The sequence below is a fragment of the Thunnus albacares genome, chromosome 3, assembly GCF_914725855.1.
Source record: "Thunnus albacares chromosome 3, fThuAlb1.1, whole genome shotgun sequence".
Taxonomy (NCBI): Eukaryota; Metazoa; Chordata; class Actinopteri; order Scombriformes; family Scombridae; genus Thunnus; species Thunnus albacares.
In genome coordinates, this window is record NC_058108.1 from 8,695,910 (window position 1) to 8,716,507 (window position 20,598).

General features: G+C 44.3%; 1 protein-coding gene across 1 annotated transcript in view; it reads left to right on the forward strand.

Annotated features, from left to right (window-relative positions):
- Nucleotides 1–12,721, forward strand: part of bcl11ab (BAF chromatin remodeling complex subunit BCL11A b) — a 34,033-nt gene extending 21,312 nt beyond the window's left edge. The window contains exon 3 of the mRNA XM_044347339.1: nucleotides 9,673–12,721. Within this exon, the coding sequence (XP_044203274.1) occupies nucleotides 9,673–11,660 (1,988 nt within the window). The 3' untranslated portion in view covers nucleotides 11,661–12,721. The remainder of the gene's footprint in view (nucleotides 1–9,672) is intronic.
- The last annotated feature ends 7,877 nt before the right edge of the window (nucleotides 12,722–20,598 follow it).

Here is a 20,598-nt window from a genome sequence, read left to right on the forward strand (position 1 = left end):
CCCTAGACCCAGACAGATTTTTGGCATGGCTGTGCAGGTAGCATTCCAGCACGGTTTGAGATCTTAGGGCCTTAGCCTCGTTAAAAGCCTGATTTATGCTCTACAGCTGGGCACAAAGGAACCTACAGGTTGGCTACCTTAATTAATATCACGCTCGCTACTGCTTGGACCTATGCATGTTCCTGACACACCTCTAGGGAGAATAAGCGGAAGGGTCCACATGCTGTATTTTTAACAGTGATGGTGTGGGTGTGCACAGGATGTAACTGAAAAGACACAGTTAGCTGTGTTAAAAATGATCACAAGTGATTTTTTATATGTACTTACAGTGCCACAATGTTAAACGTATCACTGATATAAATGCAGAATTTGCCTGCTGTTAAACACAGAGCAAAAGGCTTCCGATGTTAATTTTCTTGGCTGCACTAGGTCCTGTTGTCCACCATTTTACTCGCCTCTCTTGCATTACTATAGAGGCTGATCATACCACATGTCTTCAATTAGTAAGCAGGAATCTGGTACGGCGAGCCTTGGAGATGAAGAATTGTGTGGAGCGTGGCCTGCCATTGCCAAGCATATGGCCCATCCATCTTACAGAATGTTATTGATGGTAAACGTTACATGTAGGTATTAACTTGCTGCCTTCACCCGGTTCTAACCAAATGGTCCTTTCACTGGCTTGTACAGTACAAACTCATTTGACAGAATTCAATTAGTTTGCTAAAAATGTGTTTGGGACAACAGCACACACAGTTAAGGCGTGGCACTGTTTGGTATCAAGCCTCTAGGCTAGTCATACCAGTATTAGTGTCAGTTCTAGCATTGAGCAGAGGAGTACTGAAGGAAACATTTGTAGGTCACTTTGGATATGTGACCACTTCCACATTCTGCCAAGTCTCTTCCTGCTTCTGTCAGAATGTCTTGAAGGGGTTGAATTAGGGCTGAACAGGAGGCCATTTTGCAATTTTAATCAGGATTTGGAAAGCGTATGGGTTGAGAAGTGGCCCGACACTGTTTTCTCCCCGATTAATTAATAATGGAATGGAAAAGGGTTGGTTGGATGAATGGATGGTGGTGGGTTGGGGCACTGAGGTCTCACTGCTATTCCATTATGACATGCAGTGAATTTAACTTTTAAAAAATACACTGAACTTGTGATAGAGTCACTTGTCATCCAAAGTCCAAACTTCAGTTATGCGGTCACCAAATGTACAAGCATATCTCTCTTGACTTCCCACTTTTCTATTTGTAAAGAAAATGGATTTGCGAGCTACTTCTGACCCTGAGATACCCCTCAATCTAAAGAGTCCAGCTATTGATACTTCCTTAACCACTCGACCACCGTGTGCACAGTCACACACACCAGATGGGACGCGTGTTAAACCCTCAGCCTCCACAGCTCCGGGCCACGGGACACTCCAACACACTGGCCCTCTTGTTTTAAAGTGCCATGTCCCTCCACAATGCCTTGAGGCTCGTATGCATAACGAGCTGCTATGGTTGGCCCGAGCTCACATGCCCTGGTCCTCTCACCCTGAGGTGGTAGGACAGGGTGAAAAATAACTGCATGTTTAAAACAGCCCTTGTTCAGTGGTATCTAAATGATGGCCCATGCTTGAGAGCTTCTGGGGCCACTGCAAGCGTGTTCAGGAACAAACAACTGGGGTCAACATTAGTGGTAACTTTGTGTTTTCTAACAGTTCCCTACTTCCGCTTCAGGACCAGGACATGACAATGTGGTATGTGTGTGGCAAACCTTCCACATAGTCCCTCAAACCCCTTCAGTGGCGTCCTACAGCTGTTTAGATAATGATGAGCACCTTTGTGTGTTTCCTTGCCTTTTCTATGTGTCTCATTTTCTTTAGAAATATTATTTACAGTGATGGGGAACCTGAGGCAAATGTAGGAGAAAAGTACCTGTACACACTTGCCTGATGGATGGATTTTGAGGCACTTTAACCTCTCTCAGTGCTGTCATCAGAGCGTGTTAAGGAAGTAGCGTGATGGAAGAAGCAGTAACGAAGGAGCATGCAGGCTGCATGAGGGAGAGAGAGCAAGAGGGAGAGGGAATGACTATATCCTCCAGACAGGCTGAAGTGTTTACTCAGTCCAGACAGATTCAGTGTGTGTGTGTGTGTGTGTGTGTGTGTGTGTGTGTGTGTGTGTGTGTGTGTGAGCTCAGAGATACCGTGACTGCAGGTCTGTGCCTGTAGATCAGGCAAAGTCTCTAACCCTCACTGCCCACTCTTCCTCTTCAACTTTTCTTCACTCTCTCTCTTTGCCTCACTCCTTTGCCTTGTCTTTGTGTGTCTAACGTGCTGGCTCACTCTCACACTACCCTCCACTCTTTCAACAGTGCCTCGCTCATTCAACACAATGGGCTCATGAGTGCCACCTAACTTCATTTTTTATTTTTTATTTTTTAAAAGATTGTTTTTATTTTGGCTGTTTGAGTGTGGGTGTGTGTACATGGTTTGCGCAAGACAATCTAGGTGCACACTGCATGTGTGAATCTCGAGTGACACTTACTGTAGTTCTGCACCTTTTGGCCAGTCATTGAACATTGAGTTAGTCCACTACTTGTACTAACTTAGTATGGGACTAAAGGCACAGAGGGTGGACAAATAACAGTAACACCAACATTATCTGGAAAGGTCTTTGCTTTTCATAGGATCACTTCATGCAGTTGGCAGCAGAGTGACCATTTCTAAGGAAGGAAAGGCTCTTGTTCCTTAAACATTACAGGATGTGAAAATTTGTATCACACTTCACAGTCCAGAGTGTCCCATAGAAGTTCGATAATGTTTACAAGAAATGAGAGCGGAGGAAGTGTCTTTGAGCAAGTCCTGCTAAACATCAGTCTCATTGCTGTCTGTGGGATTTATTTTGCGATTCCTGTTCCTTATTGCCATTTGAGTTTGCTTTGATATATGTTATAGTTGTTAGTTTTCTGCCTCATGTAGCTCAGAACATTCACAAGTAAAGCTAACTTGACTAACAGCTTTTTTGTTTGCTGTCTTGTAATGCTGCTGAAATGTGTTCGCTTCAAATCTTCATAGTCTTTTTCCATGTGGTGTTTGTGCTGTTCTGTCCATCTCCCTGCATGTCGGTGAAGACTGAAGAGGGGGAAAGCGGGGAGGTCAGATACAGGGCCCTGTATGCTCCGGTGAAGCCGAATCGCGTACTGGCAAATGGTATGCAGGCTCATAACGCGCTCCACTCGTCCAATAGCTGGAGACAAAACAGTTTTGACAGTGTCGAATGCCCTGCCCTGGGGGCCTTATCATCCTCCGCTGCTTGCCTCCCTCCCTCCCCTGTTTCTCCTCTCCTGATACTATCTATCTGGAGATTTATGCAGAAATGTGCAGCTAGTCGACCTCCCTGGTCCCCCTCCATCCTTTCTGCAGGGACGCCAGCCTGTCATAAGCTGAGCTATGCAGAGATAGTGAAGCTCAGGCTGCTGGCCTCATGTCTTATGGAGGCTATCTTGTCTGTGCACTTCAAACAGGGATGATGCTTGTAAGGAAAGACAGCATATGCTCTCATCTGAATGTTGCAGCCTGTATTTTGAAAGAAAAGAAGGCAAATTCTGTGTATTGTATTGTTTTCCATTGAATGCATTATTATATTCTGTTATATTCCACATTGGCCTATTTTGTTTTATTCTCCTCCCCTAAGCTGGAGTTATTGAGACATGCGTATCTTTTCTATGACAGAACACTTCACATTTCTCCTCTGATGTGCTAAGAGACTTCTTGCCCATCTGGGATATTGCCCGAGTCCAAAAATACTCCTGCTTGATTAAGTCTTCTTATGTACCTGGATATGTGTGCTTAAACTGACAATTGGCAGTTTGCAGTTTCTTTGATTCCACTCCTTTATTTAATACCTACTCCATTGAGCGTTGACTTTTGTTGACGGCAGTTTGATCCTGTGAAGCGCATCCCAACTCAATAAATAATCTCTGCGGATGCTTACATAAGCGATAGTCCATTTAATTAGACTGGTTAAGCTTAGAAGCCCAGAGGTCTTTTCACTGTACCATTAGAGCTAGGATGAGAAACAACAGCGTGCGGCCTCCCACCGTCGTTGGTAAGCAGAGAGCAAATAATGATCTGCATCAGAGACACGGCTGGCCCAGACTATTATAAGGTCTGCCGGACCGAGCCGCACCCAAGCACGAAGCTGCCCAGCTGGGCTTAGTCTGAATGAATGGATAGATGGAAGGATAGAGAGATGGACGGACGGACGGATAGATGGGTGGGTGGATGGTCAGTTCAAACACAGTTCAACCGAGGAAAGATCAAAGGGAGTAAGGTTACACAGGGAAACAGACAGCGTAGGGTGATGCTAATTTTAAAATGATTGTGGCAAGTGTATTACATACAAATGTCCACATACACACACACACATAAATGCACGGATACATGGACACAGTCATGCGGTCATCCTTACTAACAATGAGCATGCACGGCCATTAAAGAAACACTCACACACATGCAAAAGCACATGCATATGAAAAATATGCAGACTCCCTCACACACACACACACACACACACACACATTGCTTGTCTATTGTGTATGGTGCATGCATTCATTGGCCCCTGTGTGGGTGCCATCTGTCCATAAAGGTTTCTTAGTTGCTCAGAGAGACGCCTCAGTTCCACTGTTGCTCTTATCAACTTTCAGGAGAAGGAGAAGGGGAAAGGAAAGGTAAGAAGTGTGAAAGTCTGATTGGAGACAAAGCCACAGCCAGCAGATTACTTTATACTGGGCACAGGCCCTCAAAGACCACCATGCATCTTTATCTGGAGATCTGCCTCCCCCCTCTTGCTTGTTCATGCCAGCTAGGCTTTTCTTCTCTCAGTCTACCTCTCTCTCTTTCCCCCTCTTTTTCTCTCTCAGGTCTCCATTCTCTTTTTCTCACTGCCTCTTTCTATATTCCTTTTTCTTTCTTTCAGCGTGTGTAGTGGTTAGTGGTTAGTTTCTCCCATTTGTGTAATGTGTGACTTCAACACCAGCCAGCGTTGCAGGGCTCGGTCCACATCAGACTTGTAAAAGGCTGGGATTTAGGCCTGCTCCATTCCCTGGCTGGTGTTCTGTTTAGTAAACCGTATTTCCTGCATCCGGCTTTGTCTCAGGAACAAGTGTTGGTCAAACAAGCCTTTTGTCTGTGGCCAGTGGCTCAGCGCACCACAACGAGTCTGGCCCATGACAAAGAAGTGAGTGTATGAGCACGGGTGGGTGTGTGGCTGTGGCAGGGAAACACCGACAAACAGAGAGAGCTAGAGAAATAAGGAAAAAGGTCAAGGCCAGACAGCTGCTCTAGCAGGTATTTTCACAGATACAAACGGATGCAGAGATAGATAAAACATCTGTGGGCCATGAAGAACACCCAGGTATGAAAGATGCTCTCACACTGATGAATGATTATAGTTCATATGTCAACATTTTTTTCCACCCTGGCCTTCATCAGCCAAGTCATTTGAAAGTCATACAGAAGAGAGTGAATTTAGAAAATGCAGGACACTGAGGAAGAGCTCTAATGGGAGCCTCCCTTACTTCACCACCTTCTTCCTCAACCTCTCCTCTCCTGTTTCACCCTTCACCCCTGTCCAATCCCTGACTGTGAATACCCTAATGACATAAACAGAGTAGTAATCACATTAACGGCAGTTACGGCTGAGGCATTCTTAAGAGGCACTGTATTGACAACCCTCCGTCTTCCCAAGGCACTCACTCCAACACCTATAAACACTTATGAATATTGGCAAAGACTTGCTATTAGCATAATCACTTTTCAGGTGTGTGTGAGTGCTCCCCGAGCCCAGGCGACTGATAACTTTGGGAAATGGCGGTGACATGCTGCGTCCCCCGTGCCTCTTGTCTCTGTGCCTTCCTCCTCCTCCTTCTCCTTTTGGAAGGCCTGCGAGCTAATCCTGTTAGCTCGTTCCTCCATTAGCTAAATGACCAATATCAGTGAGAGCTGCGTGGTCACACCAGGACGGCCTGAGCCCACTATCAGGGTTGGTGAAGGACAAAACAAAAAATGGAGGTCAAGCCAAGTATAACTTTTGGATGTATGGCTAGAAAGTTTGAGGGGCGGGGGTAGATGGATGATAGGTTTTATTAAGAGATGAAGCAAGGAAGCTGATGACCGTTTTTTATTTTCTTAACATATCATTGACCTGCCAACTCCAGGTCAAGGTCGTGGTTGTCTTGGCGTCCGTTGTTTGTGTTTGTGTTTGGGCTGATGGGAGAAAAGGAAAGGGGGTGGTATGGTTGCGCTGTGTGTGTGGTGGTTGAGAGAGAGTGTGTGTGTGTGTGTGAGACTGGGTTTGGGGGTTGGGTCACCAACAATAGAGCAATCTGCATAAGCAAAGTGTACATGATGCCTCAGCCTCCTAGACTGCTTGTGTGTGTGTGTGTGTTGCTTTGTCTGGTCAACACTGTGTCTGGGACAGTGGTGTGAATATGGCGTCAGTAGCTACAGGCGACCGTATCTGCTGTTTAAGGCTCCATAATTTCCCTTCTGCCCTTGCGTCAGGCCTTGTGCTTTTTGCATGAGCCATGGATCATATTCTCTGCCTGATAGCAGTTCACTGTTTCTGTTAGACACCATTATAGCCTTCCCCTGCTTTGTGTTGCAATGTGCTGAAATGGCTTTGAAGGAGTTGTAAACCCCCCCTTTCTCTTCTTTTGACTGTTCTACGTCTCTTCTCTGTTCTCTGCCTCTTTAGTTCTTTATATTTCTCTCTTTTCTGATTATCGTTCTTCTACTTTTCTGCTCCTTATCCCCTTCCCTCTCTCCTTCTCCCTCTTTACTTCTCCTATAGGCTTTCTGTCTTTTTCTCCCCCAAAGTCCCCTCTTTCAGCCCTTGCCATGAAATGGCAGCTAAGGGGTTGTCAGTGTGGTTTCTCCTTTCTGCTGATCCTATTTCAAAGGGACCTGGAGATCCAGCATTAGCCCCAGCTCTCCTGCTCTCCAGCCCTAACTCACCACAGACTTAGAGTTACTGGAAGGAGAGAAACAGACAGAGAGAGCGAGATGGAGCTCTCTTTTATTCCATTAGAGGACAGACTCGTTTATAAGATCATCCTTCCTCCCTCGCACATTTCTCTGCTCTTCTATAGTAGAAAAAAACCCTTCAAGGCCATCAAACGCCTTGTCAGAATGCCTTTTCTTCTTTTGAAAAACTGTCCTTCCATCCCTTTGAGGACAGCTATTAAGGACAATAGTGGGCTTATTTAGATATCTTCTATGCTGTTGTTGTGAATCTGGGCATGCGTTGGTCTGGTTTGTTGATGCCCATCAATGTGTCCACTGCCTGGATGGGAATAACAATTATCGTCACTGCTTGTGGTATGAGCACAGTTTGTCTAATGTCCATAGATGGGCTTGTGATTGCATAGCACAAGACATGCTGTTTTCGATAAATAAGAAAATGAATTGACTACCAGCTTTGAAGTGCTATGTTGTGGCCCTGGTGTCCTTCAGAAATGTGGTGGGTTGTTATTAGGAATGTCCCCTTCACGCCACACTTCTCTCCCTCTTCTGCTCCCTTCCTTTCTCCCTGCCTCCTTCCTTCACTCCTATGATCCTTCCATGCTTTCTTTCCTCTGACAGACGCGGCTGTGTCTCAGAGGAGAAGACGACATTCGAGCCAACCCCCCCCCCCCATCTCCTTCTCTCTCGTCCTTCACAATAACAGAAAAAAAAAAATCATCTATTTTCCTCCTCATGCATGTACGCTCTCTGTTCACACATTAAGACGGGGTTGAGGAAGTGCGTTTAGGCTGCAAATCAAAGCAGAGTGAACAGGAGAGGCCAGGTTATTGCAACCGTTTTACGAGGGATGTAGGGCTTTCTATTTAAAGCCATAAAAACACACATAACCAGGAAACATACATATAGTCAAAGCCAATGTAATGGGCACATTTTATTTGTGCTTATGAGAGAGGGAGCAAAAACGTGTATGGGCAAATGGCTTTTTTATGATGGAAAAATTCCATGGTGGGTCAAAGCCCCTTGCAGGTGGCAGCAATTAACTGTAATTTTTGCAGATTGTAATGATCCATAATTTACCAGTATACCCCCCTTCCAACTCTTTTCAGCCAAGAGAAAAAGGTTTGCGTGGAGGTTTGATTGGGTGCACATTTTATGCCGTGTTCTGGTCTTTAAGTGAGATTGTTCGGAGGGGGCCACTGTGGCCGTGGACACATGAGATAGAAAGGAGACCCACAAAACACTAATCTGTTCCCTCTATTGCTCATCCACAACATCCTTCTTTTCTCTCAGCAGCCGTCTTCTCTTACTGCCCCTTCTTCAACCCTTTGTCTCTTAGCCACAGCAGGCTTAAAACATGCAAGCCTGTCCATCCACCATCTTAGGGATCGTTCATAGTTGCAATCACACAAACGGACACACACACACACACACACACACACACACTCGGCCTATCTTACTGTCTCCCTCTTCCTTGTTCTCAGTCTCTACCAATAGTATGGCCATGGTTTTGGATTCAGTGTCTGCAAATGACTTCAGAAAAATGCCCTCCAGTGAAAAAAAGAAAAAAAGAGAAGAAAGGATAAGAAAGCCAAAAGATGAAAGAGGGAGCACATTTGCAAGTGGCGGATGCTTCTTATTTTGCATATCTCTCACTTCTGCTTTCCCCTTCTTCTCCTTTTCTATTCACCTGAGAGGATTTAAATAAATCCATAAAGCATGAAATATCAGAAATAGAAAAGTAATGCATGAAATGCATTTTCATAGGAGCCTCCCCACCCACACAAACACACATACACAATTTTCCCCTTTGCTTCTTTTTGCTGCGAATGTGTGTTTTTGTGATAAACGCTGGTACAATTTATTAACGTGTGACCTCTTATTTGTATTCAGCATTAATATGCAGCATCAGATACATGTCCCACTTTAGCCTTGCTAATTCTGTAAACAAGGCATTGGAGGGGAGATGAGTGTGTTTAACGAGATTAGACGTGCATTGTCAGGCAAATCTCAGGTCAGCGTGCAAGTACTATTGAAAGTCAATTATTGTTTGAAATATTCCTATGCCTTCCCAACTGTGTAAACTGTCTATTTGCTGCCAGAGATATCTCTCAATATTGTGTTTTATTTATTCCTTTGTCAGGTGTACGCCCACAGGAAGTAAATGCTAGTTTGAAAAAATGATCAAATGCATGTTTAATCTTTCACATATGTTATAGTTCAGGATCTCAGATTTATAATAACAATTTTCAAAATGCATCGTGCAGTGTGTTAATGAATGATCACAATTGTAAAAAGAGATTCATTTCTGTATTATCAAGATTATACTTAGCACAGCAAATTTTAAAATCTTTTTTTAAAGCTTCTATGTAATCACAGTAATTTAGGCCAGAAAAAATTGGTAATGTAATCATATTTTTAAATTAATAAAAAGAAATGAACTCTTGGTTCAAAATGAAATGCTGCTTAATTCTACTATATTCTCTCTTTTTTTTATTTCCAAATTGGACATTTTGTCATGTATTTTTAAAACCTCACTTTCATCACTGGAGTGTTCATAAAGCTTTATCAGGTAGTCATTCATCAGTAAGTTGTTAATTAAGTCCTATTATCATTTTTACAGGTCAAATAACATTTCGTTTCTTTCTGTGTCTCTTTTTGTTAGATAAAGATGAGCCCAGCAGTTACACCTGTACAACGTGCAAGCAGCCCTTCACCAGTGCCTGGTTCCTGCTCCAGCATGCCCAGAACACACACGGCTTCCGCATCTATCTGGAGAGTGAGCCTGGCAGCCCTCTCACCCCCCGCGTGGCTGCTGCTCCTGGAATGGGGGGTGACTGTGCCTCCTCCCAGCCGCCCCTCCATGCTGTCCATTTGGCTGATGGGAGTCCTTACAGCCTGCTGAGGATGCCGGGCTCTGGGTCTGGCAGGGAGTCAGCGTCCACACCTCGTGAGGGTCGTTATCCTCAAACCCCACCGCTGTTTAGCCCGCCACCACGCCATCACCTCAGCCCTGATGACCTGGCCCTGGCAACCCACCATCCCAGCGCCTTTGACAGGGTGATGAGGCTCAACTCAGTGCCACTAGATCCCCCTCCAAGCATGGACTTCTCCAGACGGTTACGTGAGCTGGCTGGAAATGCCACGGGCGCCTCCCCACCTCTGTCCCCTAACAGGCCCAGCCCTATGCAACGGCTGCTACAGCCATTCCAGCCAGGTTCCAAGGCTCCATTTTCAGCAACGCCTCCCCTCTCCACCTCTCAGTCACCTTCTGGCTCACGTTCCACCCCCAATCCTGTATCCAATGCAGCCCAACCAGGCACACCTCTCAAGGCAAAGTCTTGCGAGTTCTGTGGGAAGACCTTCAAGTTCCAGAGTAATCTAATCGTTCACCGGCGTAGCCACACGGGGGAAAAGCCATTCAAGTGTCATCTGTGTAACCATGCCTGCACACAGGCCAGCAAACTGAAACGACACATGAAGACGCACTGTCAGAGCAAGTCTTCGGTACTTAATGCCAAGTCAGACGACGGTCTCTCAACTGCCAGCTCCCCTGAGCCTGGTACTAGTGAGCGGATGGGCAGTGCCACAGATGCTCTTAAGTCAGTGGTGGCCAAGTTCAAGAGTGAGAACAATGGTCTGATGCCTGAAAATGGAGAAGAAGAGGAAGAGGATGAGGAGGAGGAGGAAGAGGAAGAAGAGGAGGAGGAAGAGGAGGAGGAAGAAGAAGAGGAGGAGGGGGAGGAGGAGGAAATCGAGGGTAAGCCTGTAATTGGAGAAGAAGAGGAAAGGAATGACTATCGTTTCAGCCTGCGGCTAGAAGGGGCCCGCCACCACCAGAACAGTGACGCCTTGCACCCACACCGCCGGAGCTCTTCCCGGGAGCCTGGTGACGAGGACTCGGCCATGGAGTCAGACAGGGCAGACAATGGGACCACAACTACCATCAATGGCCTGGGACCTCTATCCACAGACAGCCTGTCCAGGAAGCTGTTGGGAGGAGGGGTCAGCCCTGGCTCACTCAGTCCCCTGTCCAAGCGCATCAAGGTGGAGAAAGACCTTGACCCTCCCACGCCCACCATCCCAAACACAGAGAACGTCTACTCCCAGTGGCTAGCTGGCTACGCTGCCTCACGACAACTCAAGGACCCTTTCCTCAACTTTACAGGTGGGGACTCCAGACAATCGCCCTTCGCCTCCTCATCTGAGCACTCGTCAGAGAACGGCAGCTTGCGCTTCTCCACTCCACCTGGCGAGCTGGACGGGGAACGGGCTGCTTCAGGACGTAGCGGCACTGGTAGTGGGGCCAGCACTCCCCACGGTGGCAGCGGGAATGGCAGGCCGAGCTCCAAGGATGGCCGCCGCAGTGACACCTGTGAGTTTTGCGGCAAGGTGTTCAAGAACTGCAGCAACTTGACAGTGCACCGACGCAGTCACACTGGAGAGCGGCCCTACAAGTGTGAGCTGTGCAGCTACGCCTGCGCCCAGAGCTCTAAGCTCACCCGCCACATGAAGACCCACGGACAGATGGGCAAGGACGTTTACAAATGTGAAATCTGCCACATGCCTTTCAGTGTATACAGCACTCTGGAAAAACACATGAAGAAGTGGCACAGCGACCGCCCTCTTGCTAATGACATTAAGACTGAGTAGGCCAAGAGCAGCATGCTGGCAGCTCTCTCTCTCAGCTCCCCTGGCTAAAAAGCGACCCTGGCTGACTAGCCGATAAGTGAGGGGAAAGGACAACAGGGTTAGACACCAGTACACAGTACAGCCCTGTTATCATCCCAGACTGATCAAAAAGCTGAATGCATGATCCACCACTGGGGCAATACTATTGCATCAAACGCAAAACTTTTTGAGCCTTTCTATTGTGCAATAATTTACACGTTTTGTATTTTTTGTAACTGGACAGCATGCTCGGTGTGTTTTGGCTACTTAGAGAGAAAATTGTCCTCGGCTGGTGGGGTTTGGTTGTACTTGTGTTGCTGTTGATACTTTTGATTTCTTCAACATAAAAAAAAGTTAGTTATGAGAACCCATGCTGCATACAGTACATACTGTTTTACATATCATGTACAGTTTTGTGTTCAAACATAGTGGACAGTGTCATATTATCAAAACATCAAGACAAGCAGGGTCACACTTAAAACTGATCTTTGTGAAAGATTTTCCATGCAAGATTGAGATAAGATATATATATATATATATATAAATTGGGCTGCCTATGAAATGCTAGGCACTAGCACCATTAAATATTTCTTTTACAAACAGCAATGAAATTAACAATATGGTGTGAAATGACAACAAAGAGTGCCTTGGATATTTTACCTGCATTAGTTAATCCTCCTTTTTGCTATAAGCTCGGAGTTTCAGCTATAGAAGATTACAGGACATTTTTGTGCACATATGGAATAAGCAGGTCCTTGCATCAAGCACCTGTACGACCCCGTCGTGTTGTGACTTAGCAGAGCATAAGGAACCAGCTGAAACAAAAACGAAAAAAAAAAAAAGATTATGTGTATCTCTGGTAAATCATTTATCTGCCTGACTCATGTATATTGTTATTCTCCAGATTATGATTCTGTTTACTGGCATGTTACATGCTAAAAAGGAGTAGGAGTTTGGTGTGTAGAATTTTGGTTTAGGTGTTTATGTTTTCCGGTACATGTGTACCATACTGAGAGGGTACTCTGACAAGTCGTTTTAACCAACGTAAAGCTCTTAATTTTCCAGAGTGTTTATTTTCTTTGAAAATTAAAAGTTTGCAGGTTTTTTTGTAAGTAGCACAGAATTATGTTTCTTCGGTGTCAGCCAGGCAGGCAGTGTAGCCAGCAGTAACTTGAAGACCACAGAGTGGGTTTTAGTTGTTCTAAGCCAGACAGATTTTGGTTGGGGTGAGGGCGGGTGAGAGGTTTGGGTGGGTGTAGAAGGGTATGGTTGGGTGAGGGTCAGGGTAACGGGTGGGGAGTGGGTTGAGCAGGTGTCTCTACAATTCAAATGTTTATGTCCTTATAGCTCTTATTCTCTTTACCACATTAGATCTTAGAAATCCTTAAGTAATCTGAAACCTTTTTTTAATAACATTGGAAATGATCTTAAATGGAAATCCAACATCAAGAATCTGAATTTAGTAAAAACATTTCTTTGAAAAAATTGTCCCCACCACACAACTTAAGTAAAATGTTCTTTTGAGTGAATATGCTCAAGACCTCATTACGGTAGTATTTTTTTTAATCTCCATCCCCCATCATTGTTGATGATATAGCACTTGTCACTCTGCCTTGGATTCTGTATCTGTCTCTCTAATCGGAGGTACAGTTGGTTGAGTATAAAATGAGGACCGGATATCCGATCTGGGACTACCTACGTGCACTGTTCAATTTTCCCAGTTTACAGTTGAACGCTCAAGGGAAAACTTGTTCTTATGCTGACAGATTACTGTGGTGTCATTGCTTTGCATTAAACACAAAAAAGAAAAAAAGAAAAAAAAAAGTGAACTAGAAACTGTGGCCAGCCATGTTTCCTCCTGAGAATTAAACATCCGTTTTGGTCGTGGGGGGTATCAAAGCAGGAACCGCCATAGAAATATCCTGCTATGTACCAACTATAGAAATATACTGCTCAGTACAGAAAGATAAAATTCTACAAATTTGATTTAAAAAAGATAAGTAAATTGTGTTGTTGATTTTTTAAAGTAACACGTCAATATCTTTAGGGGAGAACCTTATTTAAATTTTGTTTAATTTTTTTTTTTTTTTTTTATTGTTTATTGTTGTTTCTCTTTTCTGTCTTGGTGACACCCAGGACTTGATCACTATGTAACAAATTGTAATGAACATGTCTCTCATCTTTTTTGCCTTTACTATTCACAAGTCTTCAGGTTGAACAAAAATTTGCATTGGGGAGAGATTTATGATATATAAATATATAGAGAGAACTTAAACACATAGGAAAATGCACACTCATGTAAGTTCCTATGTTCAAAACACATTTATGGTCTACTTTTTTCCTGTATTTAGAATGGTATTTGAAATTAATGTTCACTTAGTGTAGGCACTTATAGTATTTATGTTGGAGCCTGTATTTTTAACTGTTTTGCCTGTACTCTTTAAAGGTTTCAATGTACCCTTTTTTTCTGTAGTGAAAAAAATCCCAACAAGCTGCCACCGTATATTTTCTTAATTTGGCAGGATAATATAGTGTGAATAATTTGTATGCTTGAAAATAAGTATGTTTTTGAAAAATAAAATGTTGTGGCGTTCCTCAAGGGTGAGAGGTCATATAATGGCCTTTTCAGGCAGTCCCGCTGGAGTGACCACAATGAGGTAAAAACAGGTGGTTGTACATATCTTTTAGTTTGTTTTATATATTTTTCTCTCCTGCCATTTTATATGCAGTAATACAAGCTATTGTTGGGTTTTCTCGGTAGCCAACTTTTTACTGTCCTTGAACATGTACCACCTGACAACATTCCAGCCGTTTTTGAAAAAGACCTTTTGTCATATGCAATCAATCCAACATCAATCTGAAAAAGCTTTTTTTTTTTTTGCTGCAGTTTTTTTTTTGTTATTTTGAATTTTTTTTTTTTCATTGCCAAAAGAACCATGGTGCTTTATAATTTAAATATGGTACATCTCATATGCAAGGCATATTCTAAATATAACTGAAATCATAGAAATAAAAAAAGTTTGGTACATGTTATCATTGCTGATGGTATTGAGGTACATTTAAGTTTTCAGCCTGATTTCATCCTGTGTTCTGTATTTACTCTCAAGCTATTTGTTCTGAACTGAACTTGAAGTTGACCTACGGCATACGTCGACATTATTTATTATGACTATATACACACATACGCTCTGTTCAGAACAGAGTCACTGCAAAACAAATCAGTTAATGTTTCTCCCTCCTGATTAATTCTGATGGCTTAATTTCTCTGTTTGATGACCAAAGGTCATTGACCAACATTTATGAGTTCTTGCTCAACTTACAGACTTTTGTTGTTATTTTTCAGTTACGGAGATGCCACTCTATTTTCAGCTGTTGTCTGCATTATTCTCTTCACTCAGCCATTTTGTCTTGGAAAAAATAAAATGTATTACATACATGTCTGAATTTGGTGCGTTTCTTTTTATTGTGGTCTGCCAAAGCTCAATGAGTATGGATGCATATTCGTTATCACATGAGATAAACAATACACAGTTGTCTTTAATTAAAAACACTCACTCATAAGCACATAGACAATTAAATATATGCTACAGTGTACTTACATGCACTGTGAGTATATTTGTTTGGATGAATGGCGCCCAGGTGTGTTTACATGGCCCGCTCATAGGGGTGGAAGTTCACCACCATGTCTCTGGTCTGTGGCCTTGTCAGGTCATCTACTCATCTGTGTTATATCTCCCAACAACCCTACCATCTCCTCCTGTATCTTGCCCTGTCTTGACTCTTTTTTTCCCCTACCACGCCCCTCTCTCAGCCCTGTTGTGTCTCCTTTACTACTTTGTGTCTTTTTTCACTATTCTGCATCTAACTTAAATATCCTCCAACGTCCCAATCTCTCTCTTTTCTTCCGACTTCACGCTTCCCTGTTTCCTCTTCTCCCTGCTGAAGCACTGGAGGGCAACTTGACAGACTAATCGCTCTCCTTGTCCAAGCCTGGCGCTGTTTGCCTAGCAGGGCCAGATTAAAGTTCACAGATAGAGAGAGGTTCCTGCTAAGGCCAGGTGTTGACAGTTAAGATAAAGCAGAGTCGCAAGGAAGTGGGGGTGGTTGGGTGGGTGTTGGGAGAGAGGAATTGTTAGCCTGTGTGTGTTCTCGCGCATATACGCACGCTTATAATGTTCAGGAGGTTGGTACCCCCCACCCTCCCCCCATCTTAGATCTCACAAGTTCAATGTCAAGAGAGCAACAATGCACTGGTCCACAAATCCTGCCACCAAACAACCCATACATAGCAGACATACTTCTCCCATAGCAGATTCTTGGCCCTTGCCTACCATCCCCTGCCCCCTCTTCATCCTCCTCCTTGTGTAGACATATGTCCTTAACTCATAAAGGCAACAGTCACAACTCTCTGACTAAAGTTTGTCATGCAGGGAATAATCGCCTACAGTCCTGTTTGAATAGTTTCCTTCAACAAACATTTTTTTTAATTCGTAGAACAAGTTGTTGGAGAAAATGAAAAGTGTTATTTTTGTCCTTCTCATTTCTGGCAAATCTTAGGGGGATACACTGGTTCTCTGTTGAAGGGCAAGAATTTATTAGTTCATTATGCAAATCGAAACTGGTTCACAAACACTCTTGAACAGATAAAGATTCCCTCCCTCTTCTGCTTTCCCTTCCTCTCCCACTTCACCTCTCTCTCTCTGTCCTGACTTGCCTGTGTGTTTAAAGTAGGGGAGGCCTCCCAGGCATAGCTGGGGAAATCCTGTCCAGGAGAGACTTGAAGCGTTGAATCGACTCTCTAATCCTCCTAATATGCCACTTCTCCCTGTTCACTGCTCTCCCTCTATTTCTCTGCCTTCTTCCTTCTCCCTGTCATTTCTGTCTCCTTCTTGCGTCAATTGTCAGTGGATCATCCCTCTTTATCTCTCCAATCCGTCCTTTTCTTCGTTCCCTGTATTATATGCACTCTGTCATGCACAGTTTTTTGTCCATTCCTCTTCCTCTAGTTCTTGCTTCTGTTTCAGGCTCATTTTTTCTTGGGCCTGAGCCCGCCTCACGAGTGTCAGTGAGTAGAGGAAGGCTGAGGAGCAGCGATGGAGAGGCAGACTGCAGCTGTGCTGTGGTGCAGTGAAGAGGGGGCCTCGTCCGGGCTCCTTGGAACAATATAAAAGCACTAATCACCCAGGACAGCTGACACCCAGTGCCTCACACACACACACACACACACACACACACTAACACACACACATACACACACACACACACACAAAGATCTGAGGATTGCCAGTGTAGGGTGGAAGGAGAGGAGCTCTGCCCAGACAAGACTTACAGGTCTGGCCCGGCTAGAAAACAAAGTCTGTGTTTTGTCTATGGGCAGCAATGCTTTGGGGCTGAAAGTGCTTTCACACAAACATGCACACACACACATACACACACACACACACACACACTCATACCTACTGTAAAACACACATGCATGCATGCACAAATGATTGCCAAAACTTAAAAGGCAGTTAATCACACAGGAATATACAGGCAAACTTCCCTTCGTGCACGTCCGTACGCAGGCACAGAATCAAACACACATGCTGATGCTGGAGTACAAACCACATAATGGATTGGGTGCATGCACACTCACACACACATACACACACACACGTGCATACACAAAAGTGTCTTTGGGAATGTGACCTTTTCCCAAAAGCCTCCCTTTCCTGCCCCGGCTCCCCTCCCCCTCTGGCTGTGTGAAGACTGAAGGGGTCAAGGGTCAGGTTTTGGGGGGCTGGAGATTAGGTTTCACATGACTGAGCACCTTTGTTGGGGCAGGCCGGCAGAAAGGAAACGTCCAGGAGGGTAGCTGTGTCTGTCTGAGGAGGGAGAGAGAGAGAGAGAGAGAGAGAGAGAGGGGGGAAGGGAGAAATGAGGGACAGAGGGATGGATGGAGGGACGAGGCTCAAGTTGAAGTTTGGTCAGGCTGAAGTTGAAGTGCAATAGCGAAGAGGAAGTGTTTGAGAGGCACGAGGGAGAGGTAGAAGAGACGGGGCACGGAGAGTGAGAATATGTGAGAACATAAAAGAGAAAACCAGAATAACCTCACCCACATTCTTCACACTACAGCTCTGCTCTCCTTTCTCCTTACACCTCTCCCTCTCTTAACTCCGTCTCCTTCTCTTTCTCTCTCTTTGGCCATGTGGCTTCTGTGTCGGGCTGCGGCCAGCCAGTGTCCTCAGTGCCTGCTGGCTGTGCCGATCTCCCCCATGACCACACAGCAAGAAGAAAGCCCCAGCCAAAATAGTAAACTGGATCACAGCAGAATCGCCCCCCGCCCCACTCCTCCTTCTCCTCCTCCTCCCCCTTCACAACATCTGAGTCGTAGTCTGCCTGCTAGACAATATGTGCTGTAACTGGCAGTGAAAATCTTGGCAGAGACCCGGATTACCTCGCTTGTGAAGTATTGCTTTAAATGTCTGTGTGTGTGTGTGTGTGAGAGAGAGAGTGTGTGTGTGTTTTTTCCCTACTTCCCAGTACTGAAGAGAAGGATTTTAACGACGTGCAACAGTTTCAACTAAATGAGTCACAGAGGTGGGACTGGTACTGCTGATGGCTTCCAGATAAGGTGAAAACTTTGACCCCGGAGTGAAAAAGAAGGACAGGGGGCAAGGGGTGAGGGGGTAGGAATGTCTTGAATACGGTGCTGATCATAATTGACTGGACTCTTTTGGTTTGGTCTACTCTATATCACTCATTTCATGAGCGTTCATCCAGTGTCATGAGTGTTTGTGCTGATTTGTGTGTGTGTGCATGTGTACAGTGTGTGCGCTGATACATAAGGGCCAGTCTTGTACAGGTCAGCACTCTTTCAGTGAAAGCTGTACTGTACGGTATCAGTATGTGGTTGGTCTATCACTGAAGGGGTTTCCTTTGGCACACTGCAGGGGTGGCTCATTCCAGAGCATGGGTGGTTGGAGGAGAGGGGAGGGTCAGGGGGTGAGGGAGGTGGAGCTGGGCTGGGGCAGTAGATTCCAGAGACCGACTGATCTGACCTTGAACCGCGGGGCGTGGAGCTCAGAGTGGCACCATGTACTATGTACATACTGTTAAAGCCTTCATGCTCCGCTACCACGGCCAAAAACTGTACGTTCACGCTTGTGTGTCATGCTCTGTTACATTTGGATGTGTGGCACAGATAAATGTACACATATGGGTGTGCATGCTTACATGCATTTGTCTGCATATGGCTGGGTTTTTGTATGCTTATGGTCATATTTGCGTGTAGGTGTGTGTGTGTGTTCTCCAGGTGCAACGCTGCTGGCAGAATTTATACGACCAGTAAAACAGGGTCATATTATCAGTACCCTCTGACTCGTGTGTGCTTTTTGGTGCACCTGCATGTGTGTCTATGTGTGAGCTATATGCTGTGTGTGCAGTGGGAGACAGTAGGGCGCCTGTTTACTGTCCTGTGAATAAAGAAGCAAAGTTCATCCTCTGGCCTCTTTATGCCACTATATTTCAGTGTCAGTAAAGGCTGGACAGTAATTCAGCAAATACATGATTTATAGCCTGTAAACTATGTTGTCCATGACAGTTTGGATTCTCAGAGTGATTGAAATTGGCTGATGTGTAACTAAAACATACAGGAACTATACAGGAACTGTCTTTTTTCTGTATGTTTGACATGTTGTGTCCAAGACTGTAGCTACCACTGAGGACACTAGGTCATGTCCTTTGTTCTTTTTTTAAAAGGTTGATTCTTTCTTTCTTTTAAATATCTTTAAAGAAATAGTTTGACCTTTTACAAAATACGTTTATTTGCCTTCTTGCCAAGAATTACATGAAAAGATCAAAACCGAACCACTCTCCTACCTGTCTGGTAAATATAAGACTACAGCCACAGCTGGTTAGCTTACCTCACAGTGACAACAAGACAATATTTACGGTATTTGTAGCTGTATACAGCTAGCATGAGAGTGGTACCGATCTTCTCATCTAAGTCTTGGCAAGAAAGTGAATAAGAGTATTTTCCCAAATGTTCTTAAACTATTTCAGGACAGAAACTAAACAGTTTTTAGGCAAAAAAATAAAATAAAATAAAATAAAATTGGATTCAGTTCTCCACCATAATTATATTCCTAGCTGTGTGGACAGGGCTTTGAAACACTTTTAGACCATCGCCAAGGGAGATAAAACTTTATGAAAATATAATTGCACAATTGAATTAATAAAAGAAAGTGTAAAAAATTTAAACAATCAGATAATTTTACATATTGTTTATGGCTAATCCAAAATGTCTTTGGAGGTGGGGTTAGGGTTAAACTGGCTGAATTTGGATTTATGACCTTGGCAGCCCACTATCCTTAGGAATTACATCCATAATAGAGGAATCTGCACCTCACAATGTCTGCCATGTGTGCCATGGCAGGAGGTAGTATACCCAAAAAAGTACATAGTGAGGTGAAATTATAGGATGTTGTTGTGGGAAGGCATGTAGTTGAAGGCTTTTTTTTACCACTACTTTCTCTGACCTTTAACATACAGTCATTGCCTTTTTAGGCAGTGAGCATTTTAAAAACATTGTCATTGTACCTAAAAAACATTGTAATTGAATGTATTCCAGGGTCTGGCAGAACTGTCCCATATTGACATTCTTGTCTGGCCACAGGGATGGACCTCAACATTTCTAAAATCCTGATTACAAGCCCTGGTTGTATCCTGTTCACAAGTATAGTTCTTTTGTGTTTACATATGTTATACTTTATCCTTTCTCATCTATATTTGCGTAATATGTATTATCGTGTGTGTCCCCCTCTGTGTCTGTGTGCATTAAAGGTGTATATGGGTGTAGTTGGCCTCCCTGTGGGGCCAGCAGAGCTCTTTGAGCCACTCCAGCTGCTGCAGGGGTGACAGAGGCTAAGACCAGCCG